General features: G+C 35.8%; 1 protein-coding gene across 5 annotated transcripts in view; it reads right to left on the bottom strand.

The window, feature by feature from the left end:
* Nucleotides 1-7,133: 7,133 nt before the first annotated feature.
* LOC125155173 (receptor-type tyrosine-protein phosphatase C-like) overlaps nucleotides 7,134-21,668 on the bottom strand; it is a 68,084-nt gene continuing 53,549 nt past the window's right edge. For all 5 annotated transcript variants that reach the window (XM_047840105.1, XM_047840108.1, XM_047840107.1 and 2 more), the window contains 8 exons: nucleotides 20,371-20,520; nucleotides 15,938-16,028; nucleotides 14,543-14,676; nucleotides 13,746-13,880; nucleotides 11,234-11,356; nucleotides 10,833-11,011; nucleotides 9,607-9,742; nucleotides 7,134-8,268 (listed from right to left, as the gene is read on the bottom strand). In XM_047840105.1, coding sequence (XP_047696061.1) covers nucleotides 7,993-8,268; nucleotides 9,607-9,742; nucleotides 10,833-11,011; nucleotides 11,234-11,356; nucleotides 13,746-13,880; nucleotides 14,543-14,676; nucleotides 15,938-16,028; nucleotides 20,371-20,520 — 1,224 coding nt within the window. In that variant the 3' untranslated portion in view covers nucleotides 7,134-7,992. The remainder of the gene's footprint in view (nucleotides 8,269-9,606; nucleotides 9,743-10,832; nucleotides 11,012-11,233; nucleotides 11,357-13,745; nucleotides 13,881-14,542; nucleotides 14,677-15,937; nucleotides 16,029-20,370; nucleotides 20,521-21,668) is intronic.

The raw sequence follows: 21,668 nt of genomic DNA, 5'->3' as shown, positions 1-21,668 counted from the left end.
TTGTCTCTCTCTCTTCCCCTGCCCCTCTTCTCCACTCCTGCTCTCTCTCTCTCTCTCTCTCTCTAAAAGAAAAAAGAAAAATAGCAAAGTAAATGCAAGAAAGTTAGAAAATTTGGAGGTTCTATTTAAGAAGGAAGGTAATCCTCACCCACCCCAACACGCACAAAACAAAAAAGGACCAGAAGAGAGTAGGGAAGAGGAGAGAGAGATCGAGAGTTAGAGAATGGGAAGGAGGAAGGGAAGAAAATAATTTAGGGAAATTTGTCCAAGCTGAATGGGCCTGCCAAGTGAGCAAAACCATGAAATGAAACATAAAGCAACAAAATCTTCTCACATCAGATCACCTTGTGAAAATTTAGTTGATGGCGGAGAATGATCACCAAGATTTTAGGAAAAAAATAAGACAACAGCAAAATCAGAAATCAGACTCAGGAACTTAGTCTCAGAAGCAAAATTCAATGCTAGAGAAAAAGAGAGGTGCCTTTAAGAAACTGAAAGAATCCAATGGGTGTAGAAGGTTGAACAAGATTCCCTGAAGGAAACCAACTATATGGAAAAGAAATTTGAAGATACATTTAAAAAATCGTGAAAACATTAAAATCTGCATGTAAAGAATGAAAGTATACAGTGTGTCGCAGGAAGATGTCATAGAGTAGATCAAAGCCAAGATTGGGCTGAATGAGTTTCTGAAATTCAAAGATCAAGAAAGAATCATGAAATTATCCAAGAAGGCACAAGTTAATGCTTAAAAGAAGAAACATCTGTGTGGGCACCAACTTTCCACTGCATCAAAGACAGAATTCAGTGAAACACAGTCTATAAAATTCTTTGGAATCAAATACCTAATTCCTAAATTTTATACCTCCTGCCCACTGCCCTCCCAGTATAAAGACAGCTTTTACCAGACCAGAAGGAAACTGCATCATAAAGAATATCTGATAAGACTCGTTTTACAAGAAAATGAAGATAATTTAGAGATGAATCAAATAAGAAATTCAGGAATTTCAAAGTCCTAGCAAGGCCTCTAGCCTCCGGCTCAGTTTAAATGTAAGTCTAATTCAGTACCAGTCAACTTGTATTGTGAAATTAGCAATACAAATAGGATGAATATCAAGAGGTGGAGAGAGACAATGTGGATATGACAATTCTTTGTCTTTAATAGCAGAGAGAGAAATAATGACAAGTAAAGTTAAAACACTTTGAAATTTTTATAAACTCTGCCTCATGTTCAATGTAAAGTCATTTAAATTTAATATATGCTAAATATACGTAAAAAAAGAAAATTTAAATATAGGTTAAAATTTACTTTCAACTCATTAAAATCCCATTTTCAATAAGGTCAATTGAATTAAACATAATCCTTTTTTAAAAAATAAGAGGGAAATCTGTGTTGTCAAATTTTTGTTATCCCAATTTTTTACACATTTTTCTAATCTAAAAAATTCTTATTTATTTTGACCTTCTTCCCCCCCTCTTTGCCTCCTTTTGTCCTTCTTTCTTAACTTCTATATATATGGGGAAATGACTACAGTAATATTCACCAAATTGTAATGATGTTTATATCTGAAAGTACATTTGCAAATTTTAAAATTAAAATGTATTGTTTTCAAATGGGTAATAAATTCACAGTTTAAAATTCAAAACAACATGCTAAGATGTACAAGCTCCTACCCACATCAGCACTCCCCACAAGCCCCTACAAGTAAATATATAATATTTCACTGAAAGGTAGGTACCTGAGTTTATTTATCCAGATGTCTATAGATGGATGCTTGGGTTGTTTCCAATAATTTCTGATTTCCAAGAAAGAAATATATAATAACGTGTACATGTGACATTTTATAACTCTATAAATATTTTTGAATGGTAAATTACAAGATGTGGGGTTTCTAGGTAAAAGTAGAAATACATCTGTAAATTTGATAGCTATTGCCACGTTGCCCGCTATTGGGTTGTTCCTTTGTACTGGTAAAATCATGAGTCCTTATTTCTCACACAACCCTGACAACAGGGTACGGACAAGTCTGTATATTGTTCATTATGAACTGGTTACCTCAATGTAGTTTTAATTTGCATTTCTCTTATATGAGTGAGATTGAGCATATGTTTAGCGATTTTTGTCGTTTTTTTGAACTCTCTAGGATCCTATGATTAATTTTCAATTGGATTTGAATAATTTTTTACACATTATTATTGGTGCTTTTCTGATTGCTTGCTTTTATACAAGAATGTATCAGTTTTACAAAACAACGATTATTCTAAAAAACATAAAGACTCATTGATGAAAAATTTGGTCTGATAAAGTGTAGGAAAACCGAAGAAAGGACAGGGAAAGTGAGTATGGTAAGGATAAGAATATATATTTTAAAATGAATAAGAAGAAAATCAGGTGAGTGGCTTCTATTTTTTTTCTTTTTGTTTTCCTTCTCTTTTTTTTTTTTTTTCCAGAAAAAGAGTCCATGGAATTTGATGAAAGTAATAGCCTTGGAGAGGGTTCAAGCATGGAAAAACACCAAGGAAGAGAGTAGAGGAAATCAATTTTGAACTGAAAATAATCCATACACCACACTGTGGTCCTGAATGAGATTTGGAATCACCCATGTTTGATGATACCAGTAGGAAATTGAAGTGTTTGGTGTCTTTTTGTTTTTTTTTAATAACAGTAGTTTCAGGCAGGGAAGCTGCAGGAATGGAGGAGAGAATAGAATGGGGGAAACAGGACTAATGCCCCCTCAGTTGTCAGTTGGGCAGGAGTGCTTGTGGGCCAAGATGGTTTGTGTAAGTATTTGAAGTTAAGGTACAGAAAGGAAAGACTCAGGATGGGAAGAAGGACTAGAGTTCTCCGTGGAGTAACTAGAAATCCCAGACCATACCCAATTCTTACTTCTTTTGTTTTTGTTTTCTTTTGTGGAAATTAATACTAAAACATGTCTTGCACTTGTAATAATTTCAGTGGCTACATAAAATCACCAAACATAAATCTCAGAGGATATTCCCAGAGAGATATCTTCTATGTAAATCTCCATAGAATTCTGTTAGCTAATGAATAGCCTACAAAGTGTATCATCTTGCAGTGCTACATAAAATTAATCTCTCCCTTTAACATTGTATAAATGTAGGGTTGCTATTATTTCTGAAATTCATATGGGCTCTGAATCACTACAGGACAGTGAATTGAAACATATTATAAAAATCTGTAGAAATTCAGTGGGTTTTAGTAACATGACTAAACTTGTCATTGATTTGACTGATTTTTGACCTTTTCTAACTTCCTGCAGTTAAATTGTGAATAAATATTTTGTGACCTCTTGAAAGAACAAATAGAGTTTATTTCCTACTGATTCTCACCAAAGAGAAATTTGACTTCCATGATTTAATGCTACTTTAAACAAAGGGAAAACTGTCAAAGCATGTTTTATTTACAAAAATAACTTGTTTCATTTAAAAAGTCATTTTAGGGGCGCCTGGGTGGCGCAGTCGGTTAAGCGTCCGACTTCAGCCAGGTCACGATCTCGCGGTCCGGGAGTTCGAGCCCCGCGTCAGGCTCTGGGCTGATGGCTCAGAGCCTGGAGCCTCTTTCCGATTCTGTGTCTCCCTCTCTCTCTGCCCCTCCCCCGTTCATGCTCTGTCTCTCTCTGTCCCAAAAATAAATAAACGTTGAAAAAAAAAATTTAAAATACCAGGCATGTATTATGCGTCAATAAACATTAGTTATTACAATAATTTATTTTTTTGGTTAAAAGTAATGACATAGCATGAATATCCTTTGGGCTAGTAGTGAGCCAACCAACCAACCAAACAAAAAAAGAAAAAACAAAAACAAAACAAACAAACAAACAAAAAAGCCAATGTATTTGCCAAGAAAATGTAGGGAGAAATGTTAAGAAGTTTACTGAAGAATGATTACAGAAAATGGACCCTTAGCAAAATTAATCTTTTCACCTGAAATTTGAAATGAAAGAGCTGAGTTCTGAATGTGTCTTCTGGAAGAACCTTTCAGATTGTTCCAGTTGTAAAATTTGTATAAGGGAATGAAAGCACAGCCTTTTCTACTTATTTCAACAAATATACTTTTCCTTTGAAGTTGTACATGTGGAAGTCTTCATATCAAGGAATATGTTACAATTAAGCAGGGGCAATTACCACCCATTTATTTTGACCTAATATAGTTCAATGAGAACATTTTATAACAAATCTCCAGTGTAAAGTAAAAATTAAGATCAGTCCTAGTTAGTTAAAAGAAATAATAAACTTTATATTTTGTGGTTTTTTAGCAAAATTAGATATGAAAATTTCACTGTACATGTATTGGAGTTTTGGGTAGAAGCTTACACTTCTAAAATTACCATTGCAAAGACATTCAGCTAATCACTACACACAGTTTTACAATTTCAAGGGACTATTAAAACGTACACCTCTTTGCTGAAAATATTTATCACTGTAAAATGTTCATGACTTGGGAGCTCAATTTTTTAAAAGATTTTATTTTTTAATGTTTATTTAATTTAAGAGAAAGAGAGAGAGCACAAGCTGGTAAGAGGCAGAGAGGAAGAGAGAAAATACCAAGCAGGCTCCACGCTGTCAACACAGAGCCTGACACAGGACTCGATATTACGAATGGTGAGATCGTGACCTGGGCTCAAATTAAGAGTCGAACACTTAATAGCTGAGCCACCCAAGTGCACCTTGGGAACTGAATTTTTTTTTTAATATATGAAATGTATTGTCAAATTGGTTTCCATACAACACCCAGTGCTCATCCCAAAAGGTGCCCTCCTCAATACCCATCACCCACCCTCCCCTCCCTCCCACCCCCCATCAATCTGAATTTTAAGAACAGTAGACGTATCTTTTATTTCCAATGATTCCTGGTACCAGAAATAAAATAAACTTTAAAAGAAATATAACCTAGTCTCTTTTAGCCCAATAAATATAAAACGGGATACACAGCCCTGTCCCTAAAATGGACCAGATTTTATTAAACTGGAACTTTGCACTCAATTTTTCTAACTAGATCTTGGAATTACTAATGGCAGTACCAAACTTTAGAAAGTGAGTCTTTTCTATCTCATGGTAGATTCTCTAGGAACGCAACCGGTAGTCATAGACATGAGTCTATACTTCACACATTATTTTTTTTCAAATAAAAATCATAGACATATAATTCTATGTTCTAATGCAGTGAGCCCTACCTTCTGGCTGGTATATATTCTCAAAGATTAGTGGGCCTTCTGACCTCCTAGTCTATCTCTCCCTTTACCACAACTTCTCACTTGAAGAAGAAAACAAAAAAGTTTCCAACTTGCTTCTTAAACTAACAGAAACTACCATGGATCTATTTTCTAACTATTTATTTTGTTATCTTCTCAAAAGGATGGACTCAAGTGGAAAATACACATTAAAAATACACAGCATCTACATTTGGAAGATGTCACTTGCAGCTGAAACCTCAGAGGAAAACTTTACCTGTAGACTATTTAAAATTCAGAACTTTTGCTGTTTGTATTTTGAAGCAGCTCACAGATAAATAATCACAGTTAACACCAGTCTACCGCATATTAAAACTGTGAATTTTAACATTATCTAGTAAATGGCGACTGATCACATTTCAGTTGGAGAAACCAAGGTATAAAAGTCTGGGTGATTAATTAAAGAAGTGAAAGCAAGCTTTATTTCTTTCTGTTGCCCATAATGGATGCTTCTCAACCCCCTTTTCTTATTAATAAGTAAGGAGACAGTAAATAAACTCAGTATAAATTAGAAACTATTGTTTCATTCTAAAATTCACCTCTTCTCATAGTTAACAAGGTACTATCCAATAATGTAAGAATTGATTCCTAATTTCACATGTCCAAGAAAAGAATTAGAAAGATGAACATAAGATAAATTGAGTCGAATGGAAAGCAACTGATGATGTATAGTTAAGACACTTAAAATCAGTCAGGAGAGAGAAGATACAGAAAACCGAGCCAAACTAAAGGTAGTGGAATTAATGTAATATGCTGATGCAGAATTCACCAAAAGAGTGTTCTTCATTACTTTTTGAAAAATACCATTTTTCTTAATTTTTTTTATAGATCCTAAGCAATTGTTAGACCATGGATCTTTTAAAGCAATTGAGACCTGTGACATTGCTGTACAAATGTTCATTGCATTAAGCTTATATTTTAGTATGTGCTTACATGGTTCATATATGAACATGTAACACAATATGTTACATATAAGAAAATATAATGATTGGATTTTATTTTGATTATTGATGTCAATCTCTGGTAAAAGCAGTCTAAGAATTTTTTTAATTTTTATTTACATTCCAGTTAGTTAATATACAGTGTAATATTCGTTTCAGGTGTACAATATAGTGATTCACTTCCATACATCACCCTGTGCTCATCATGACAAGTGCCCTCTTTAATACCCATCACCTATTTAACCCATGCCCACACCCACCTCCCCTCTAGTAACCGTTAGTTTGGTCTCTGTAGCTAAGAGTCTGTTTCTTGCTTTGTCTCTCTCTTTCTCTTTCTCTTTTTTTTCCCTCTGCTCATTTGTTTTGCTTCCTAAATTCCACATATGAGTGAAATCATGGTATTTGTCCTTCTCTGATTGACTTATTTTGCTTAGCATAATACTCTCTAGCTCCACCCAAGTCATTGCAAATGGCAAGATTTCATTCTTTTTTAATGCTGAGTAATACTCCATTGTGTATATGTATCACATATTCTTTATCCATTCATCAATCAATGGACACTTGGGCTCTTTCCATAATTTGGCTATTGTAGTCTAAGCATTTGAGAAATTCAAAGCAAATGCACTTTCGTTGTGATGAGCACTGGGTGATGTATGGGATTGTTGAATCACTATATTGTACACCTGAAACTAATACAAGACTATATGTTAACTATACTGGAATTAAAATAAAGTAAAATAGAATGGGTAAAAACAAAGTAAATGTACTTGGGTGAAAGTCAAGGATAAATTTTAGCATGGAAAATATGCATGTGCAATATTACATTTCTCATATCGGGATTGCATTCCAAAAAATAGCTAGATTAGGTTTCAAATGTAAATATTTCACACAAATACATTTGCATAATTCTATTTTTATCCTATGAATATTAATATCTATTGCATTTGTTTAAAGATGTTTATTTAAATTCAACTGCAACACACATAATTTTTGGTCAAAAGTATCAAGCAATGAATTTCACATATTATACAGAGATTACTGCAAAATTATAAACACCATGTGAGTATAACAAGATAGGCTTGCTTGAAAATTTTAAATTAGATTAAATGAGCTTGAAAGATAGGGACTAAATGCTAACATATGGAATGTAAGATTTCCAAATGTTAATATAGTTAACTTTCTTGTAGTAACTACACAAACACACACACACGCACACACACACACACACACACTACTTTTATGTCTATTTCTAGAAGTAAAATAGTAAACTATAAGATTTATATGAGTAGAACAAGGAGGACATCTTGAGGTCGTTTCAGAAATGTACATTTTATTCTTAGATCCCACACACAATTTATGATTTAAAAAATAGGTCCTTTAAGCTAAGTTAATATGTTCAACATAAAATGGGTTTTTTCTACAAAAAAAGGCAAGGTTTCTCAAAAGCACTTAAATTCACTTAAAAGCATCCTCTCTCCCTTTCCTGTTGCCATCTCTGTTTCTCTCTGTCTCTGTCTCTGTCTCTCTCTCTCTCTCTCACACACACACACACACACACACAATCTAAGTCTACAAAGATGTTATTTTTTGCTCAATGGTAGGTAAAATTTTAACATATGCAAAAGACTGTACAAAACATTTTAGCAAAACTATCTTAAATATGTTTCTACTGTAGCAAAATAGAAACTTCTCACAAATATTGGTCCAATGCACTTCATTAATCCACTGTTTATCTATTTTGCCATCCTACTCCTAGAAAAATAGAAATAACACAACACAATGAGTCCTGTATACATCTTTTCCTATGCACTTTGAGTTAAACCTGGACTCGCAGGACCATTGGCGGAATGTTCTGCCTCCTCAGGGCTACTTGTGACTTTAGCACCTTCATCTTCTTTATTTCCTTCATTGGCCTTATCAAGGGCATCAGGTGAACTAACACAATTAGCATCCTGTTTTGCTTTGTCCAATTCATTATCAAATTCAATTTTATCTTCTTGATTGTTGCTTTTCTTTATTTGTCCATTCTGGGCAGGATAGGCACTAGCAACGATATCGTATAGGAATTGGTATTGCTCCTAGTAAAAGAAAGAAGCAAGAAAGATTATGTAATTATTATAAAGGAGGTTTCTGTAATTATTTGTATATCAGATGAAAATTAGCAAGAACTATCAATTTACTTGGAAGTCTTGGTCATTCTTGCTTGTTCATTCCCCTCACAGGCCACGAGGTGTCTCACTTCCATGACATGGCCCAAGATGCCACTTTTTGAGGTTAATGCTTCAGGAAGCCTATCTTGATCTCCATAGGTTAAATTAAGTGCCCTCATTTGTGTCCTTCTTATAATCTCTGTCATTTCAACTACTACACTGTTTAATAAATACCTGCCTTTTCCTCATGCTAAATGGTGAGTCTTTTAATGGCAAGAGCACATAACAGGCACTCAGCACACTTTTAAAATCAATATATGCAAGTTTAGTGTCATACATAATTAAAAGCTGCATATATTTGAGTGAGTAGCTAAGTTTATATGGCGACTGGTTATTAATTTCCAGATTGCCCTCTGCCAGCTGCAGAAGATCCATGCTTGATTGATTACAAAACTGCCACACTTATTATCCTCTCTGAATCCACACTTCTTTGCAATGTGACTTTGCAGACCCTTTCGAAAAGAGGCGGGGTCGATCTCCACATTCTTAAAGCTGAGCTGCCCCTGTGACTTGCTTAGATAAGAAAATGCAGAGGAGGGCAGATTGTGCCAGTTTCAAGCCTAAACCTCAAGGGGTCGTGCGCCCTGCCACCCTACTCCTTGGAGCTCTACCGCTTTCACGTGCATATGCGTGGGCTTGTCTTTTGGAGACAGAGACCTGCATTCTACTCATCCCTGTTGCCAGAGCTAAGTGCCAGCGACTGCCAATCTGCTGGTCGTAGAGATCATTTTGGACAAGCCACGCTTAGTGGACATATCAACAGCAGCAAACCTATGAGTGAGCTTGGTCTAGATTGGCTGAACCTGATGTCATTGGCAGAAAGATTTCATTGTTCCAATATACTATTGAACTATAATAAATGTTTTTTTTTTTCTGCCACTAATTTTGGAGTGCTTTGTTACAAAGCAATACACATTAATACAGGAGTAAAGATGGGGGAAATTAGGGAATTCATGAGCGCTTGAAGAAATGTCTGACGTGAATTGCCATAACAAATTGCTGGCAAGCTCCAGTTAGGTCTCTTATTTATATTAATGATAATTTCATGTGAATCGTCATGTAAAAAAGGAATATAAAAAAGAATAGAACAGTGAATAGAAGACAAGAAAAGGAAAAGAAAGGAGAGGATTGGAGAAGAGGGAGAGAGAAGAAAGCGTCAAAATAAAAATGCAAAACACATCAAAAACAGCTCTAAGGTCTACTTACAAATGTGGGAACCATTCCTGGTCTAGCTCTGCGCAGAGATTTTACTACTTGAAAAACATCTATCACTTCTTCTGTTTCTGCACTTTCCAAGAGATTTAACAAAGCACAAAACAGTCCTGTTTGCTGAGATCCATCTCTGTAAGAGGAAAAAAAGATTTAAAAAGAAAATAATTCTACATTGTATGGAAAAAGTTATATTAGAATAAAAACTGAAAGGGAGAGATAGAATGCATTCTTCACTTCATGTTTATTGTAATTACAGTATTCCAATCTTGTAAGAGCAAAACATTTCTGCTAAATCCATTTTTCGGACAAACTTTTTTCAGTTTGAGATTATAATAATCTTATACTTAAAAAATAATTGTCTTAGGCTTTAAGCATATTTTTTCCTCTGTTTAACACCTTATAGATCATAATGCATTTTTATTTACATCTGAAGTTATTAGGACAACTTTCATAATTCCAATTTGCAGATGAGGACATCGAGATTTAGGAAAAAGAAAGACATGACTAGAAATCAATGAAACCAGAAATCCTGGACCCAATATTTTGTATATTATTAGACTGCATGCTTTTTCTCCTCCCTTCTGTTTTTCTAATGCTTTTACAAATGTCCACATTTCTGGATCAATAGAAAACTGATGCTTGGTGAAATTTTTCATTAAAAAGAGGACAACTCGATAATTTACCTGTGAGAAGCATGTTACATTATAATAAATATTCAATTTAAAGAATATGTTATTAGCAGGATTATATTTATTCAAGTCTTTTCAATTAATATACAATTTATAATATGTTTGCTGATGGCAAAGCATTCATTCCTCTGGATTCTGTTAACACCTAATAAAGTGGATCAGTGCATAGAAGCATAAATAAAATGTAATATCCATCCATCTGTCTGTTCATGCATCCTTCCATTCATTCATTAACTCATCCAGGACATATGACATTCCAGATTCAATGTTAGGCACTGGGACTGAAAGATGATATGACACTGGTAGTAAGAAATTTACAGACTAAAATGATTACACTATAATCATTTCTATCATATTTCTGTAAGAGCTATGCTGTGGGAGCAAACCTGAGAGAGTGACTGATTCCACAAGAGGCTTTCAGTGTGGGCCTGCATTTTATGTATTAGCATAAATAATCTAACGGGAAGTGTGGACCATGAAGTCAAGCATTATGAAGATTTTTTAGAGAATATGCTATCAAATCCCACCCACCCGCAGTGAATGAGGAGAGGCACATTCTTGTGATGCTTAGTTCCTTCAGTGGAATTCTTCTTGGGAAGTTTTTCTTTGAGAATCTGAATCATAGAGATTAATTCTTTGGGTTCTGGAGGAAGCTCATCCACATTCCAGTTATTATACTGGTACTGGTACACAGTCCGAAAATCTTTCCTCTAAAACCAGAAAAGAAGAGAACATTAACTCACGTAAGGTTCGGTCCCTCTAATAACTTGATAGTCACATTTTCTTCACAATTACTTTCATTTAACTCATCTTAAAGTTATAATAAAACATTATATACCTTTTGCTTTACTTTTATAGAGTAATGTTTATTAGTTCTTCTACCAGACCAATAACCAGATCAAAAATATATACTCCTGAAATTATTTATGTACCTTGGAATGTCTCAGTTCAAATACACGGAGGGTATAAGCTGAAGATTGGTTGGTGTCTTTCATATCAACTTGTATATCTCCATATGTCTGCTTTCCTTCTCCCCAGTACTGAGCACAGACTTCCTAGATAAGAAAGAACATGATTCAACACCTTCTTCACAAGTGTTCTGTTTGCTTTTTAACACATTGAGATCACCTCTTACTGTCTCCGTCTCTCTCCTCTCTCTCTTTCCTCCCATTCTATTAAGTTGAAATTACTAATTGTGTTCTAAAATTAAAAGTTGTCCATAAAACTCTACAATCTATCTTAAGTATCTTGGACATCCATTCTACAATACCTGGTGTTTGCTTGTGCAAATCAAGGGAACTGAGAAATACCCAAAGTGGCCAGGACATCACTGGAGTGGCTCTGTCACTGCTAGTGTAGGTCTTTGAGATTTGTTTCTCCCTTCCATACCCTTATTATCACCTCTTCAAAATTTATAGATTGAGCTGGTGTTGATCATGACCCCTGCCATAACAAGTCTCACTGTCCCTCCAGTGGTCTTTGAGGAAGGAGATTTCATCCTTTAGTGCTTTGTCACTGTATCTTGATGACCAACACCATGAGCAGTTTTTTATAAGTTAACTGCAAATCTAAGTAAAGGGTCAGATTGAAGAGTAGGTGGGTCACAAAAGTGTGTTCTCTCTCTGCAAATGGCTCTGTACCAACTACAGTCCCACAACTTCTGACAACAACAGGCAGATGCCTAAACTACCATTTCATTTTCCAGTTTTCACAGTTTGATGAAAAAAATAATTGCTAGAATACCATGCTGGAATTCCTAACAAGTTATTTAAAAAAAAAAAAGTAGGGTGCCTAGGTGGCTCGGTTGGTTGAGCGTCAGATTGTGGCCTGGGTCATTATCTCGTGGTCCATGAGTTTGAGCCCCATGTGGGGCTCTGTGCTGACAGCTTGGAGCCTGTAGCCTGCTTCGGACTCTGTGTCTCCCTCTCTCTCTGCCCCTCCCCTACTTGCACTCATGTGTGCTCTCCTCTCTCTCTCTCTCTGTCTTTCTCAAAAATAAATAAAAGAACATTTAAAAAAATAAAAAGGAAAAGAAAAAAAAACCATAAAATAAAAACAGCATTCCATGTCAGGGATAGGGAAACAAAGAGAAGACAGAGAGAAAGAGAAGGCATATAACTGCATGCTTATGAGAGTGTTCATTAAATAGGCTTTAACATAGGGGCGCCTGGGTGGCTCAGTCGGTTAAGCGTCCAACTTCAGCTCAGGTCATGATCTCTCGGTTTGTGGGTTCGAGCCCCACGTAGGGCTCTGTACTGACAGCTCGGAGCCTGGAGGCTGCTTTGGATTCTGTGTCTTCCCATCTCTCGGCCCCTCCCATGCTCATGCTCTGTCTCTCTCTGTCTCTCGATAATAAATAAATGTAAAAAAAATTAAATAAGCTTTAACATATGCCATATAATGTGTTAGGTGCTAAAACTAAGTAAAATCTACTACCAGAGAAATTTAGATAACTCAAAGTATTAAGCGGAAGATCAAATACATGTCATAGGCATTAAGCAGATCAAAATGGACCTTAGGTTCACCTCCAACTATAGAATTTTATAATGCTGAATATTACATGAACGTAAAGAAGGCAGGATTTAGATAAATTTTTAAGGAGTTCTATCTAAACTCCTAAATATAAGGAGTTCATATATCTAAATGTGCCTTCTATTCCCATTTTGATCCTTTTCTAGAAGGATCTAGAAGGATCCTTTTCTAGAAGAAAAGGATCAAAATGGGAATAGAGGGCACATTTAGATATATGAAATGCCAGTAAATTAAGTCTCAGTGATGAAAATGTAGATTGTGTGTTAAGATTCAGTCAGAAAACCTTCTTGTCCAGAATAGAAATTATGGAAAACATAAAAATATGAAGAAAATGGAAAGATATATGAGGGTCTGGTTATTGAGGGACTTCAATATCAAACTGAGGAGTCTGGTTCTCATCTTGAAGAAAATAGGAGGAAAACGTGTCAGTTGCTACTTGTTTGTATCAAGGAGCGACACAGAGACAGCTGTGCATTAGATGATCCACAGTTGGGGGTGGCTGGGTGGCTCAGTTGGTTAAGCGTCCGACTTTAGCTCAGGTCATAATCTCACGGTCTATGAGTTCAAGCCCCACATGGAGCCACTTCAGATCCTCTGCCCTCCTCCCCCCACCCCTCCCCCAACCCCTCTCTCCCTCTCTCTCAAATAAATAAATAAAACAAGAAAACAAACAGACAAGCAAAGTTGATCCACAGATGGTGTGCAGTACCAGACAAGGGCCACATGAGAGATGGTCAGAAACCAGACATGAGTTGCTAGAGGCCAACACTGGGATGGAAGATGGTAAGGATGAACAAAGGCAACTGTGTGACAGAAGGGTCAAAAACACTTGGGTATATCCAGCAAGTAATCCAAGAATGGCAAATGATATTTTATGACAGAAAAACAAAAAATATTCTTAAAAGTACAAACCTGGTCTCCATTCTTCAGCCCTGTCAGCATAACAATAACTTTGACTTTTCTTTGGAATATCATCTGCCAAAAGTCGCCAATGGTCTCTTTTAGTGGTCCCTGAGCAGCAATCATCACTTCAGGTTTCCAGTAACTCTTTAAAAGAGAGAGAGAGAGAGAGAGAGGGGAAGAGAGAGAGAGAATCTGTTACTCTCGCTCACTGGTGAGAGAGCGGTGGATTCTTAACATAACTATTTGGAAATATTGTCACTTAATTTGATATCCATGCTTTTATATAAAAACATTAAGATTCTTAGGTCCTAGAAACAATGTGGTATCTTTATGTAAAATACTTATTTGGTTTATGACAATACTTAGCTAATAGTATGAAATCAAGTTTAGAACATACACTATCCTAACAAACCTAACAAGTTTTCCCTTCCAAAAAGTTTTAAAAAGTTAATGTGGTTGAAAAAGAAAATACATAAGCATTTCAAATTATCTTCATCATGTCTGTACCTAATTGATGTATTTTCTCAAACTGTATTATTTTTCAAACTAATATGAAGAGTCATGTTTGTCATAAATTGTAACCAATAAGCATTGTTTTATTTTGTATCAACCCATTAGGTTTGGATATCTTTAAGTCTTTCAGTAAGTTAAAATATAGTATTAAAAATTAACACTTTTTTATCAATCAATATATAGTTATGGCTAAGCTCATAATTCTTTTATAAATTCACTTAATGAATGGCCATAGTAATATAGTAGATTTTTCAAAGGGTTAGATCCTGGGCTTTGGAAATTTAAGTACCTACCATTATAAATGACGCATTGATGTATTTACTTGTTTCTTCTGAGTCACTGTCATCATCAGAAGATTCATCTGAATCATGCTCACTCTCTTTGCTCATCTCTAGTTCATGTTTAAGTGCCACTCTGTTAAAGTCATCTATGTAAAATAAATTAGTAGTAAGTCTTTCTTTAAAAAATCAAATCTCTGCTTGATTGTCAGGTAGAAATTAGAGAAGTGACAGATTGCATCATGGAAATTTACTAATCTATATGAAATGAGACCCTACATAAAATTCAGTTCTTAGTGATTAACAGATTATAAAAACGCAATCTAAGAAAAAGAAGGTCACAAAAAGTTTCTTGGAAAAACATGGGATATACCTCTGTGTTAAACAACAGATAGATACCATAATATTCCAATATATCATTTGATCTTTGACACATATACTTTAGTTTCCCATGAAATATCATCATTCTGCTAGATATAAGCTTAAATTCATAAAGAAATTAAAGAAATGCATAGTTTAGGTAAAAACCTAATTTCTTAATTATGTCAATTAACATCAAATTAATAATCTAACAAGTATCTCAGATGACTTATTATTTAATCAAGAAAATTATTTAGTCCCATAATTTCTCACTTTCTCAATCTCTTTAATCTATAATTTCCTAATCAAATGATCTGATTAGCTATATAACCATCAACTGCAGATTTTGAACTAATATTTATAAGGACTTCAGAAATTAACTAGGTCAACCACATATTGATATGATTTACCCAGCTGTCTAGTTTATTAGCTTGGGTTATATTTTCTCCATGCTAATTTTACTTTACACCAATGAATAAAATTATAGTTTTATCAGACATTACCTACCGATTCTTAAATAACAGAATTCAAGTATGGAAACTGTACATGCATTGATCTGTTAAATTTGATGATTAACAGTTTATAAGCTAGTTTCTACCTACTGTCAATCTCCCAGATAGAAGGAAGGGATGAAGAGAACACAGAAAGAAAAAAAGAAGTAATTTTTGCTACTGGCAATTACCCTGAAACAAACAACTGAAATTAACTAAAGATGAGAGAGAACTAGTAAAGAAGACTAGGCCTTTTTTTCTCCCACTGCAGAGGATACGTCTTTCTGACAACGCATTTCAGAAATAATTGGTAGAATGAAAATACTGAATACAGTCTATCCTCCAAAGTCCAAAATTCTTTGGACTTGGACTTTCAAAGAATTTGTTATAATTAAATATAAACAGACTCTTAGCTATTCTCTACTGTCAATCCAATGTTGAAAATTTGCTTCAACGAAATTTGTGTGTGTGCATCTACATTAAGCAAGTCCAAAAGAGAGTTTAATTCTAATACCAAAAAAAAATAAAAAATAAAAATAACATAAAATGAACTACATACATGGAATGATGTTAGAATTCCTGTTTTTACTTTTATTTTGTTCTTGATTTCCAATGTGCTGTGTCCTCCAGCTCCTATATGAGGGAAGTCTCTGAGGGTAAAAAATAGAATGGAACACTCCTTTTAAGATGTAAATATTGCTTTTGTTTATTATTGTGACATAAGATGCTCCCTAAAGTATTTCATCAAGTTTTGTGAAATTTACATGCATTTCCCATAGTTCACAATTTTTACATTTGCCTCTGAATTTTTCCTTTTAATTGTTCAAGCATTTAATATGTATTTTTTTTTAATTTTTTAATGTTTTATTTATTTTTTTTGTGAGAGAGACACAGAGTGTGAGCAAGGGAGGGGCAGAGTGTGAGGGAGACACAGAATTCGAAGAAGGATCCAGGGTCTGAGCTGTTAGCACAGAGCCCGACATGGGGCTCGAACCCACGAACTGTGAGATCATGACCTGAGCCGAAGTCAGTCGCTTAACCGATTGAGCCACCCAGGCGCCCCAGCATTTAATATTTTTGACATGGAAATTTTGAACTAAATATATACAATTATATAACAAAATATGTTTCCTACTAAAGAGCTGATGAAAAGCAAAATAGCATGGTTTGTTCTTGTATAAGTTGAAGCACTATGCAGATGTTGATTATTATCCATATTGCAAGGGGTAACGGTAAATTATTTTTAAACGATCATAAATAAACTCTCCAGATACGGCATTCACAGGAGATTTGACCCATGCTTCAAATAATTGATAATTGATTTGTTAATGCCTTCCCTACTGCTTTTCCTCTCACTCACAGTTGCTAATCAGTCAGCAAGACCTATCATTTCTGCTGGTGAAGCTCTCAAATCATTTTGCTTTTCTCTCTTTCTACTTAGTACAGTCCACTTTGATTTCTCACTTGAAAATGTCAACAGTTTCTTAACTGGCCTCTTTATCTTCAATCTCCCTTGCTCTAATCCTCTTAAAACTTGAAACAGAGTCCACTGAGGCTCCTCAGAGGTCTCCCATCATTGGTAGGAAGTATTCGACCAATCCCTTTACTACTGCACAAAAACCTTAGGGAATGCACTCTTGATTGTCTGTCCCGCCTCACCCTCTGATAGGCCCCTTCCACTACAGCCAAACCAACGTCCTCAACTCCCCCTGGGAAGGGGTTGAATTGTCCTGAATCTTAGCAGATTCGCACGTGTGTTTTCTGCTTGGACTGCCCTTTCCCTTGTCACTCTAACACTTACTTGCCCTTTAGCTATCAGTTTAAGTGTCCTTTCTTCTGAAAGGTCTTTTTGCTTTCAGCCCTTTCTCCCCATTGGTCCTTAAATAAATATTTGTCAACTGGATGAATAATCTAAACCAAGAGAGCTCATCATGTACAGTTTAGCAGGATTTTATACACATACAAACATATGTGCATGTGGATGTACATGTGAGTGTGTATATATATGTATATGTATATATACATATATATACACATATATATATTTTTTAAATATGGTTTGCTCTTTCAAACTAAATATGGCACCCTGTTTCAAACCCCATTTATTGCTGTGTAACTGAATGAATGAAAACCTCATCAGTGAATACTAGGCCACTTGAACACTTCCATGAACTGCTTGAAAGCTGATGCCTTGGAAAGTATTACAACACTTTTTTTGCTCTTGTCTGAACAGTCACCCAGTGGTCTCTTCCCTCTAGTCAATACCCAGTATTATAGATAAAACTAATGGTTCGCCTTCCTTGAAGACATGGAGGGGTTTTCACACCTCAGTCTGTGCTTGTTTCAGTTGCTACGAGTCTAAGCCTCCCAGGGCATCCATATTCTCTAGAGCTCTACTACTAAATAATTACCTAAATGATTATCCTAGAATACAACAAACTCAATGTCTTATATCCCATCAACCAATGTCTTCCTCTCTGCCCTCTGGTGCTCATGGTCTGTTGTCAACAAACTGCCATCCATCTTAATGCTTTTCTTTCAATAGTCCCTTCACCTTTTTTCTGGGGAGGGGGCAGGTGTACCAAGTGAAACTTGAGTGTCCCTTGAGAACATCGCCAAAAATGCAGTAGTTCTTTAAAAAAAACCAAACAAATTGAATTCTCCCCTCATACCCCATATACATCACAGCGTGAAAAGATATGTGCTGTCGGTTTCTACTTGTAAACCATTTCTACTCATTTCTCCTTCCAAATACCCAACTACTTTGATTTTCCTGAAATCACGTCACCTTCCTTTAACCTTTTTTAGAGGCTTCAGGTACTAATTACTGGATCACCCCACCTCCTTTAGTTTCAGACTTGTTTAATTTTTCTCCCCAGGTCTGTCATCATTCTTGTTTACTTCTACATTGACAAGCATGATCTAGCCAACACTCTAGTCTCTTCACTTCTCAGCTTCGTTACCTCCTATGACCTTTCCCTCCACTCCTCTGCCGTCCACTTTCTCCATTCTACCTTTTTAAGTTTCATTTCAAATGTTCATTTAAAAATTGCAATTTCAACCATCCCATTATTGAAGATTACCTCTTTTCTTCCCTGTCATTTGTTCTAGTATCTTCAGTTTAGCAACGTGCAAGTCTATCAAAACTTCCCATATACTGTCCTTAACATTTTCTCTATGTGCCCAAGGTCCTTCTGTGGCCAGTTTGCTCTTTATCATCCACCACTGTATCATTCATTTGCAAACACCCTCAATTTCTTCACCTGGGACTTTCAAACTGTCACTTTAAGAAATCCTCTGTGGGAGTGGGGGATGGGCTGGGTGGCCCAGTCGGTTGAGCATCTGACTTCAGCTCAGGTCATGACCTCGCAGTTTGTGGGTTCAAGCCCAGCATCAGGTTCTGTGCTGACAGCTCAGACCCTGGAGCCTGCTTCAGATTCTGTGTCTCCTTCTCTCTCTGACCCTCTCCCACTTGCCCCCTGTCTCTCTCAAAAATAAATAATAATAAACAATTCAAAAAAGAAAAAAGAAATCCTAGATGGGTTTAACTCAACTATCCGCATGCACAGCCCCTGTTTTCAATGTTTCTGTAGAAAACAATGAAACCAGATGACTCTCTTTAAATTCATGACCATAAATTTCAACTTTCTACCTTGATATAACTATTTCATATACTTTCCCCTTTCTGAAGCATAAGCTTTGCTTTGCTCTTCTTATCTGTGTACCCCTAAAAGTTTAACTGATGATCTCTTGCTTCATACCCTCTTTAGAAAAAGCAGGCAATTGGATGAGAAATGCCTCAACTTCCTATCACCAATTCTACGAACTGACCAACATCTCTACTCTCATCTTCTTTCTACCTTTATGCTTAGATGGAATAATTTCACTGCTCCCATCAGTTATAGTCTCTGGGTTACACTCTCTCACTATGTCTATCTGCAAATCACTTTGACTCTTATGCCCAAAATTGTACAAAGGGAGCAAAATTGTACACAGAGCAAAAACCCAATCATATTTGTTCAGTGAAAGAAGTTACTCTTTCAGTGGCTTTACGTAAGAATGTTTAAATGGCATTCATAAGTGTTTCCAAATGGCATATAGGGGGGCAAGCAGAGTTAGTGTACTGAATACGCTTGGTTTATCAGCTGAAAGAGCAAGAAAATAGCAATTAAACATCCTTCCCCTCAAGACTACTCTGGTAGACTGCTAGTTCTTACACGATAGTACAGGTCTTCTGGTGGATTGTGTTACGTGGTGATTATTATATGCTTCACCTCCACCCCCCACCTCATCCTTACTTTGAGCCAAGACATTAAACAATTCTGCATCCGATTAAAAGCATGTTCCCTGGTCTTGTGAAACTCTCCAATTTGACCAGTTTGGCAGTTCACAGACAGTTTCAGTAAACTTGATATCAGTAGTGAAAGAGAAAAGGTACAAAACATTTTGTTTGGACAACTGAGCAATCTGGAGATAGCTCCACAAATTCTTGGAACGAGTGAACTACATCCTAGGCTGGCTTTCAGAGTAATTGCCTAATAAATAGGTTAGGACACATGTATTTATCCTTTAGTTTCTGTCTACCAGCTCCAGCCAGTTAAACTTCCTAAGTAGTCATAAACTCCTCTAATTATTTCCTTTACAAACCCAAACCAGATGTAGTTTTAAAAGGTGAGATGCTACATTGCCTTTGGCAGACCAATTTTGTGGGTATTACTATTATTTTGACACTTTATTTTATACCAGCTTAATGAGAAATAGTTAAGAGGGGAGGGCTGGGGACGCATTTCTAAGCTTAAACAAGTCTCCTGCATAACAGCTGTTATGTTTTAGGTATTTCTCTTGAACTCCCTTTGTCTTAGTTTCCTCATCTGTACTCCATTGGTTATGGTGAGGCCCAAATTCAGGAATCATGCCGAATGCACAGCCCCAGAAAATAGCCCTCGTGAAAGTTAACGTTAGTAACTATTATTATTGCTATCACATCATTACCTGGAATTCAGCCTCTAGGGGAGATGGCTCACTGGGGGGATCTCTTTTCTTCATGTTAAGTAGATATGGATGTAATTCAGACAAACTCACTTCTGTTTCCCCAAATTGGTTGTATTCCACCAAGGCCTGGTGGATCAAGATATACTGTGCCTACAATTTCAAAGAAAAATATGGATAATTAATTGATAACTTCTAGTCTTATGAATCATATTGAAATAAATTATGCATCTCTATAATTGTGCTCAGATTGGGACAATGTTTGTAAAAGAAAACCAATGCCCATAACATTTGAATAGTATGGAATTTGGCTCTCACAATTCTCTGGAATGTGAGCAAATTCCACTTCAGATCATTTTTTCAGAAAAAAAAATAGCTTGGTACATAGATTAAACATATACTATGTAGTGCATAACTTTTATTTGATTCCTAAAAATTAGAAAACATTACCTGTTACTTCCTTCAGTGACCATTATTGAGCCAGTGAGTCAAATTACTAATATATAAAACTATAATAAATATCTAAGAGGAAAAAAATCAAATTGATACTCCATACAACACATTAGAAAAAAAAAGCTTCCTAGAATCTTTTAAAATAGAGAAAATTATCAAAAAAACACAATACACCAAATCCACATTTAACAACTCCCAACATTTTTATCATATTTGAATCCACTATTTTTAAATAAGTGACAAATTTGTGATAACATTCAAGCCTCTTCACCTACTAATGTTAGTTTCCTGAGTTTGACTATATCCTTTTAGCCCATTTACTTTTTCCACAGGAAATAATTTTTCCTTTTGTTCCTGGTTGACAATCTATTTTTATTCTTCTATAGTGACACCCATGTATCTGTAAGCAGTGTACAAATTTGTGTGCTTTTTTTTTTTTTTTTTAATTTTTTTTTTTTCAACGTTTATTTATTTTTGGGACAGAGAGAGACAGAGCATGAACGGGGGAGGGGCAGAGAGAGAGGGAGTCACAGAATCGGAAACAGGCTCCAGGCTCTGAGCCATCAGCCCAGAGCCCGACGCGGGGCTCGAACTCACGGACCGCGAGATCGTGACCTGGCTGAAGTCGGACGCTTAACCGACTGCGCCACCCAGGCGCCCCATAAATTTGTGTGCTTTTTAAAAATTGTGTAAATTGGGGCGCCTGGGTGGCTCAGTGGGTTAGGCATCGACTTCAGCTCAGGTCATGATCTCACGGTTCGTGAGTTCAAACCCCGCATCAGGTTCTTTGCTGTTAGTGTAGAGCCCACTTCGGATCCTCTGCCTTCCTCTCTCTCTGCTTCTCCTCT

This window comes from Prionailurus viverrinus, chromosome F1 (assembly GCF_022837055.1).
Source record: "Prionailurus viverrinus isolate Anna chromosome F1, UM_Priviv_1.0, whole genome shotgun sequence".
Lineage (NCBI taxonomy): Eukaryota > Metazoa > Chordata > Mammalia > Carnivora > Felidae > Prionailurus > Prionailurus viverrinus.
Note: the sequence above shows the minus strand (reverse complement) of the source record. Positions and strands in the feature narration are given on the sequence as shown.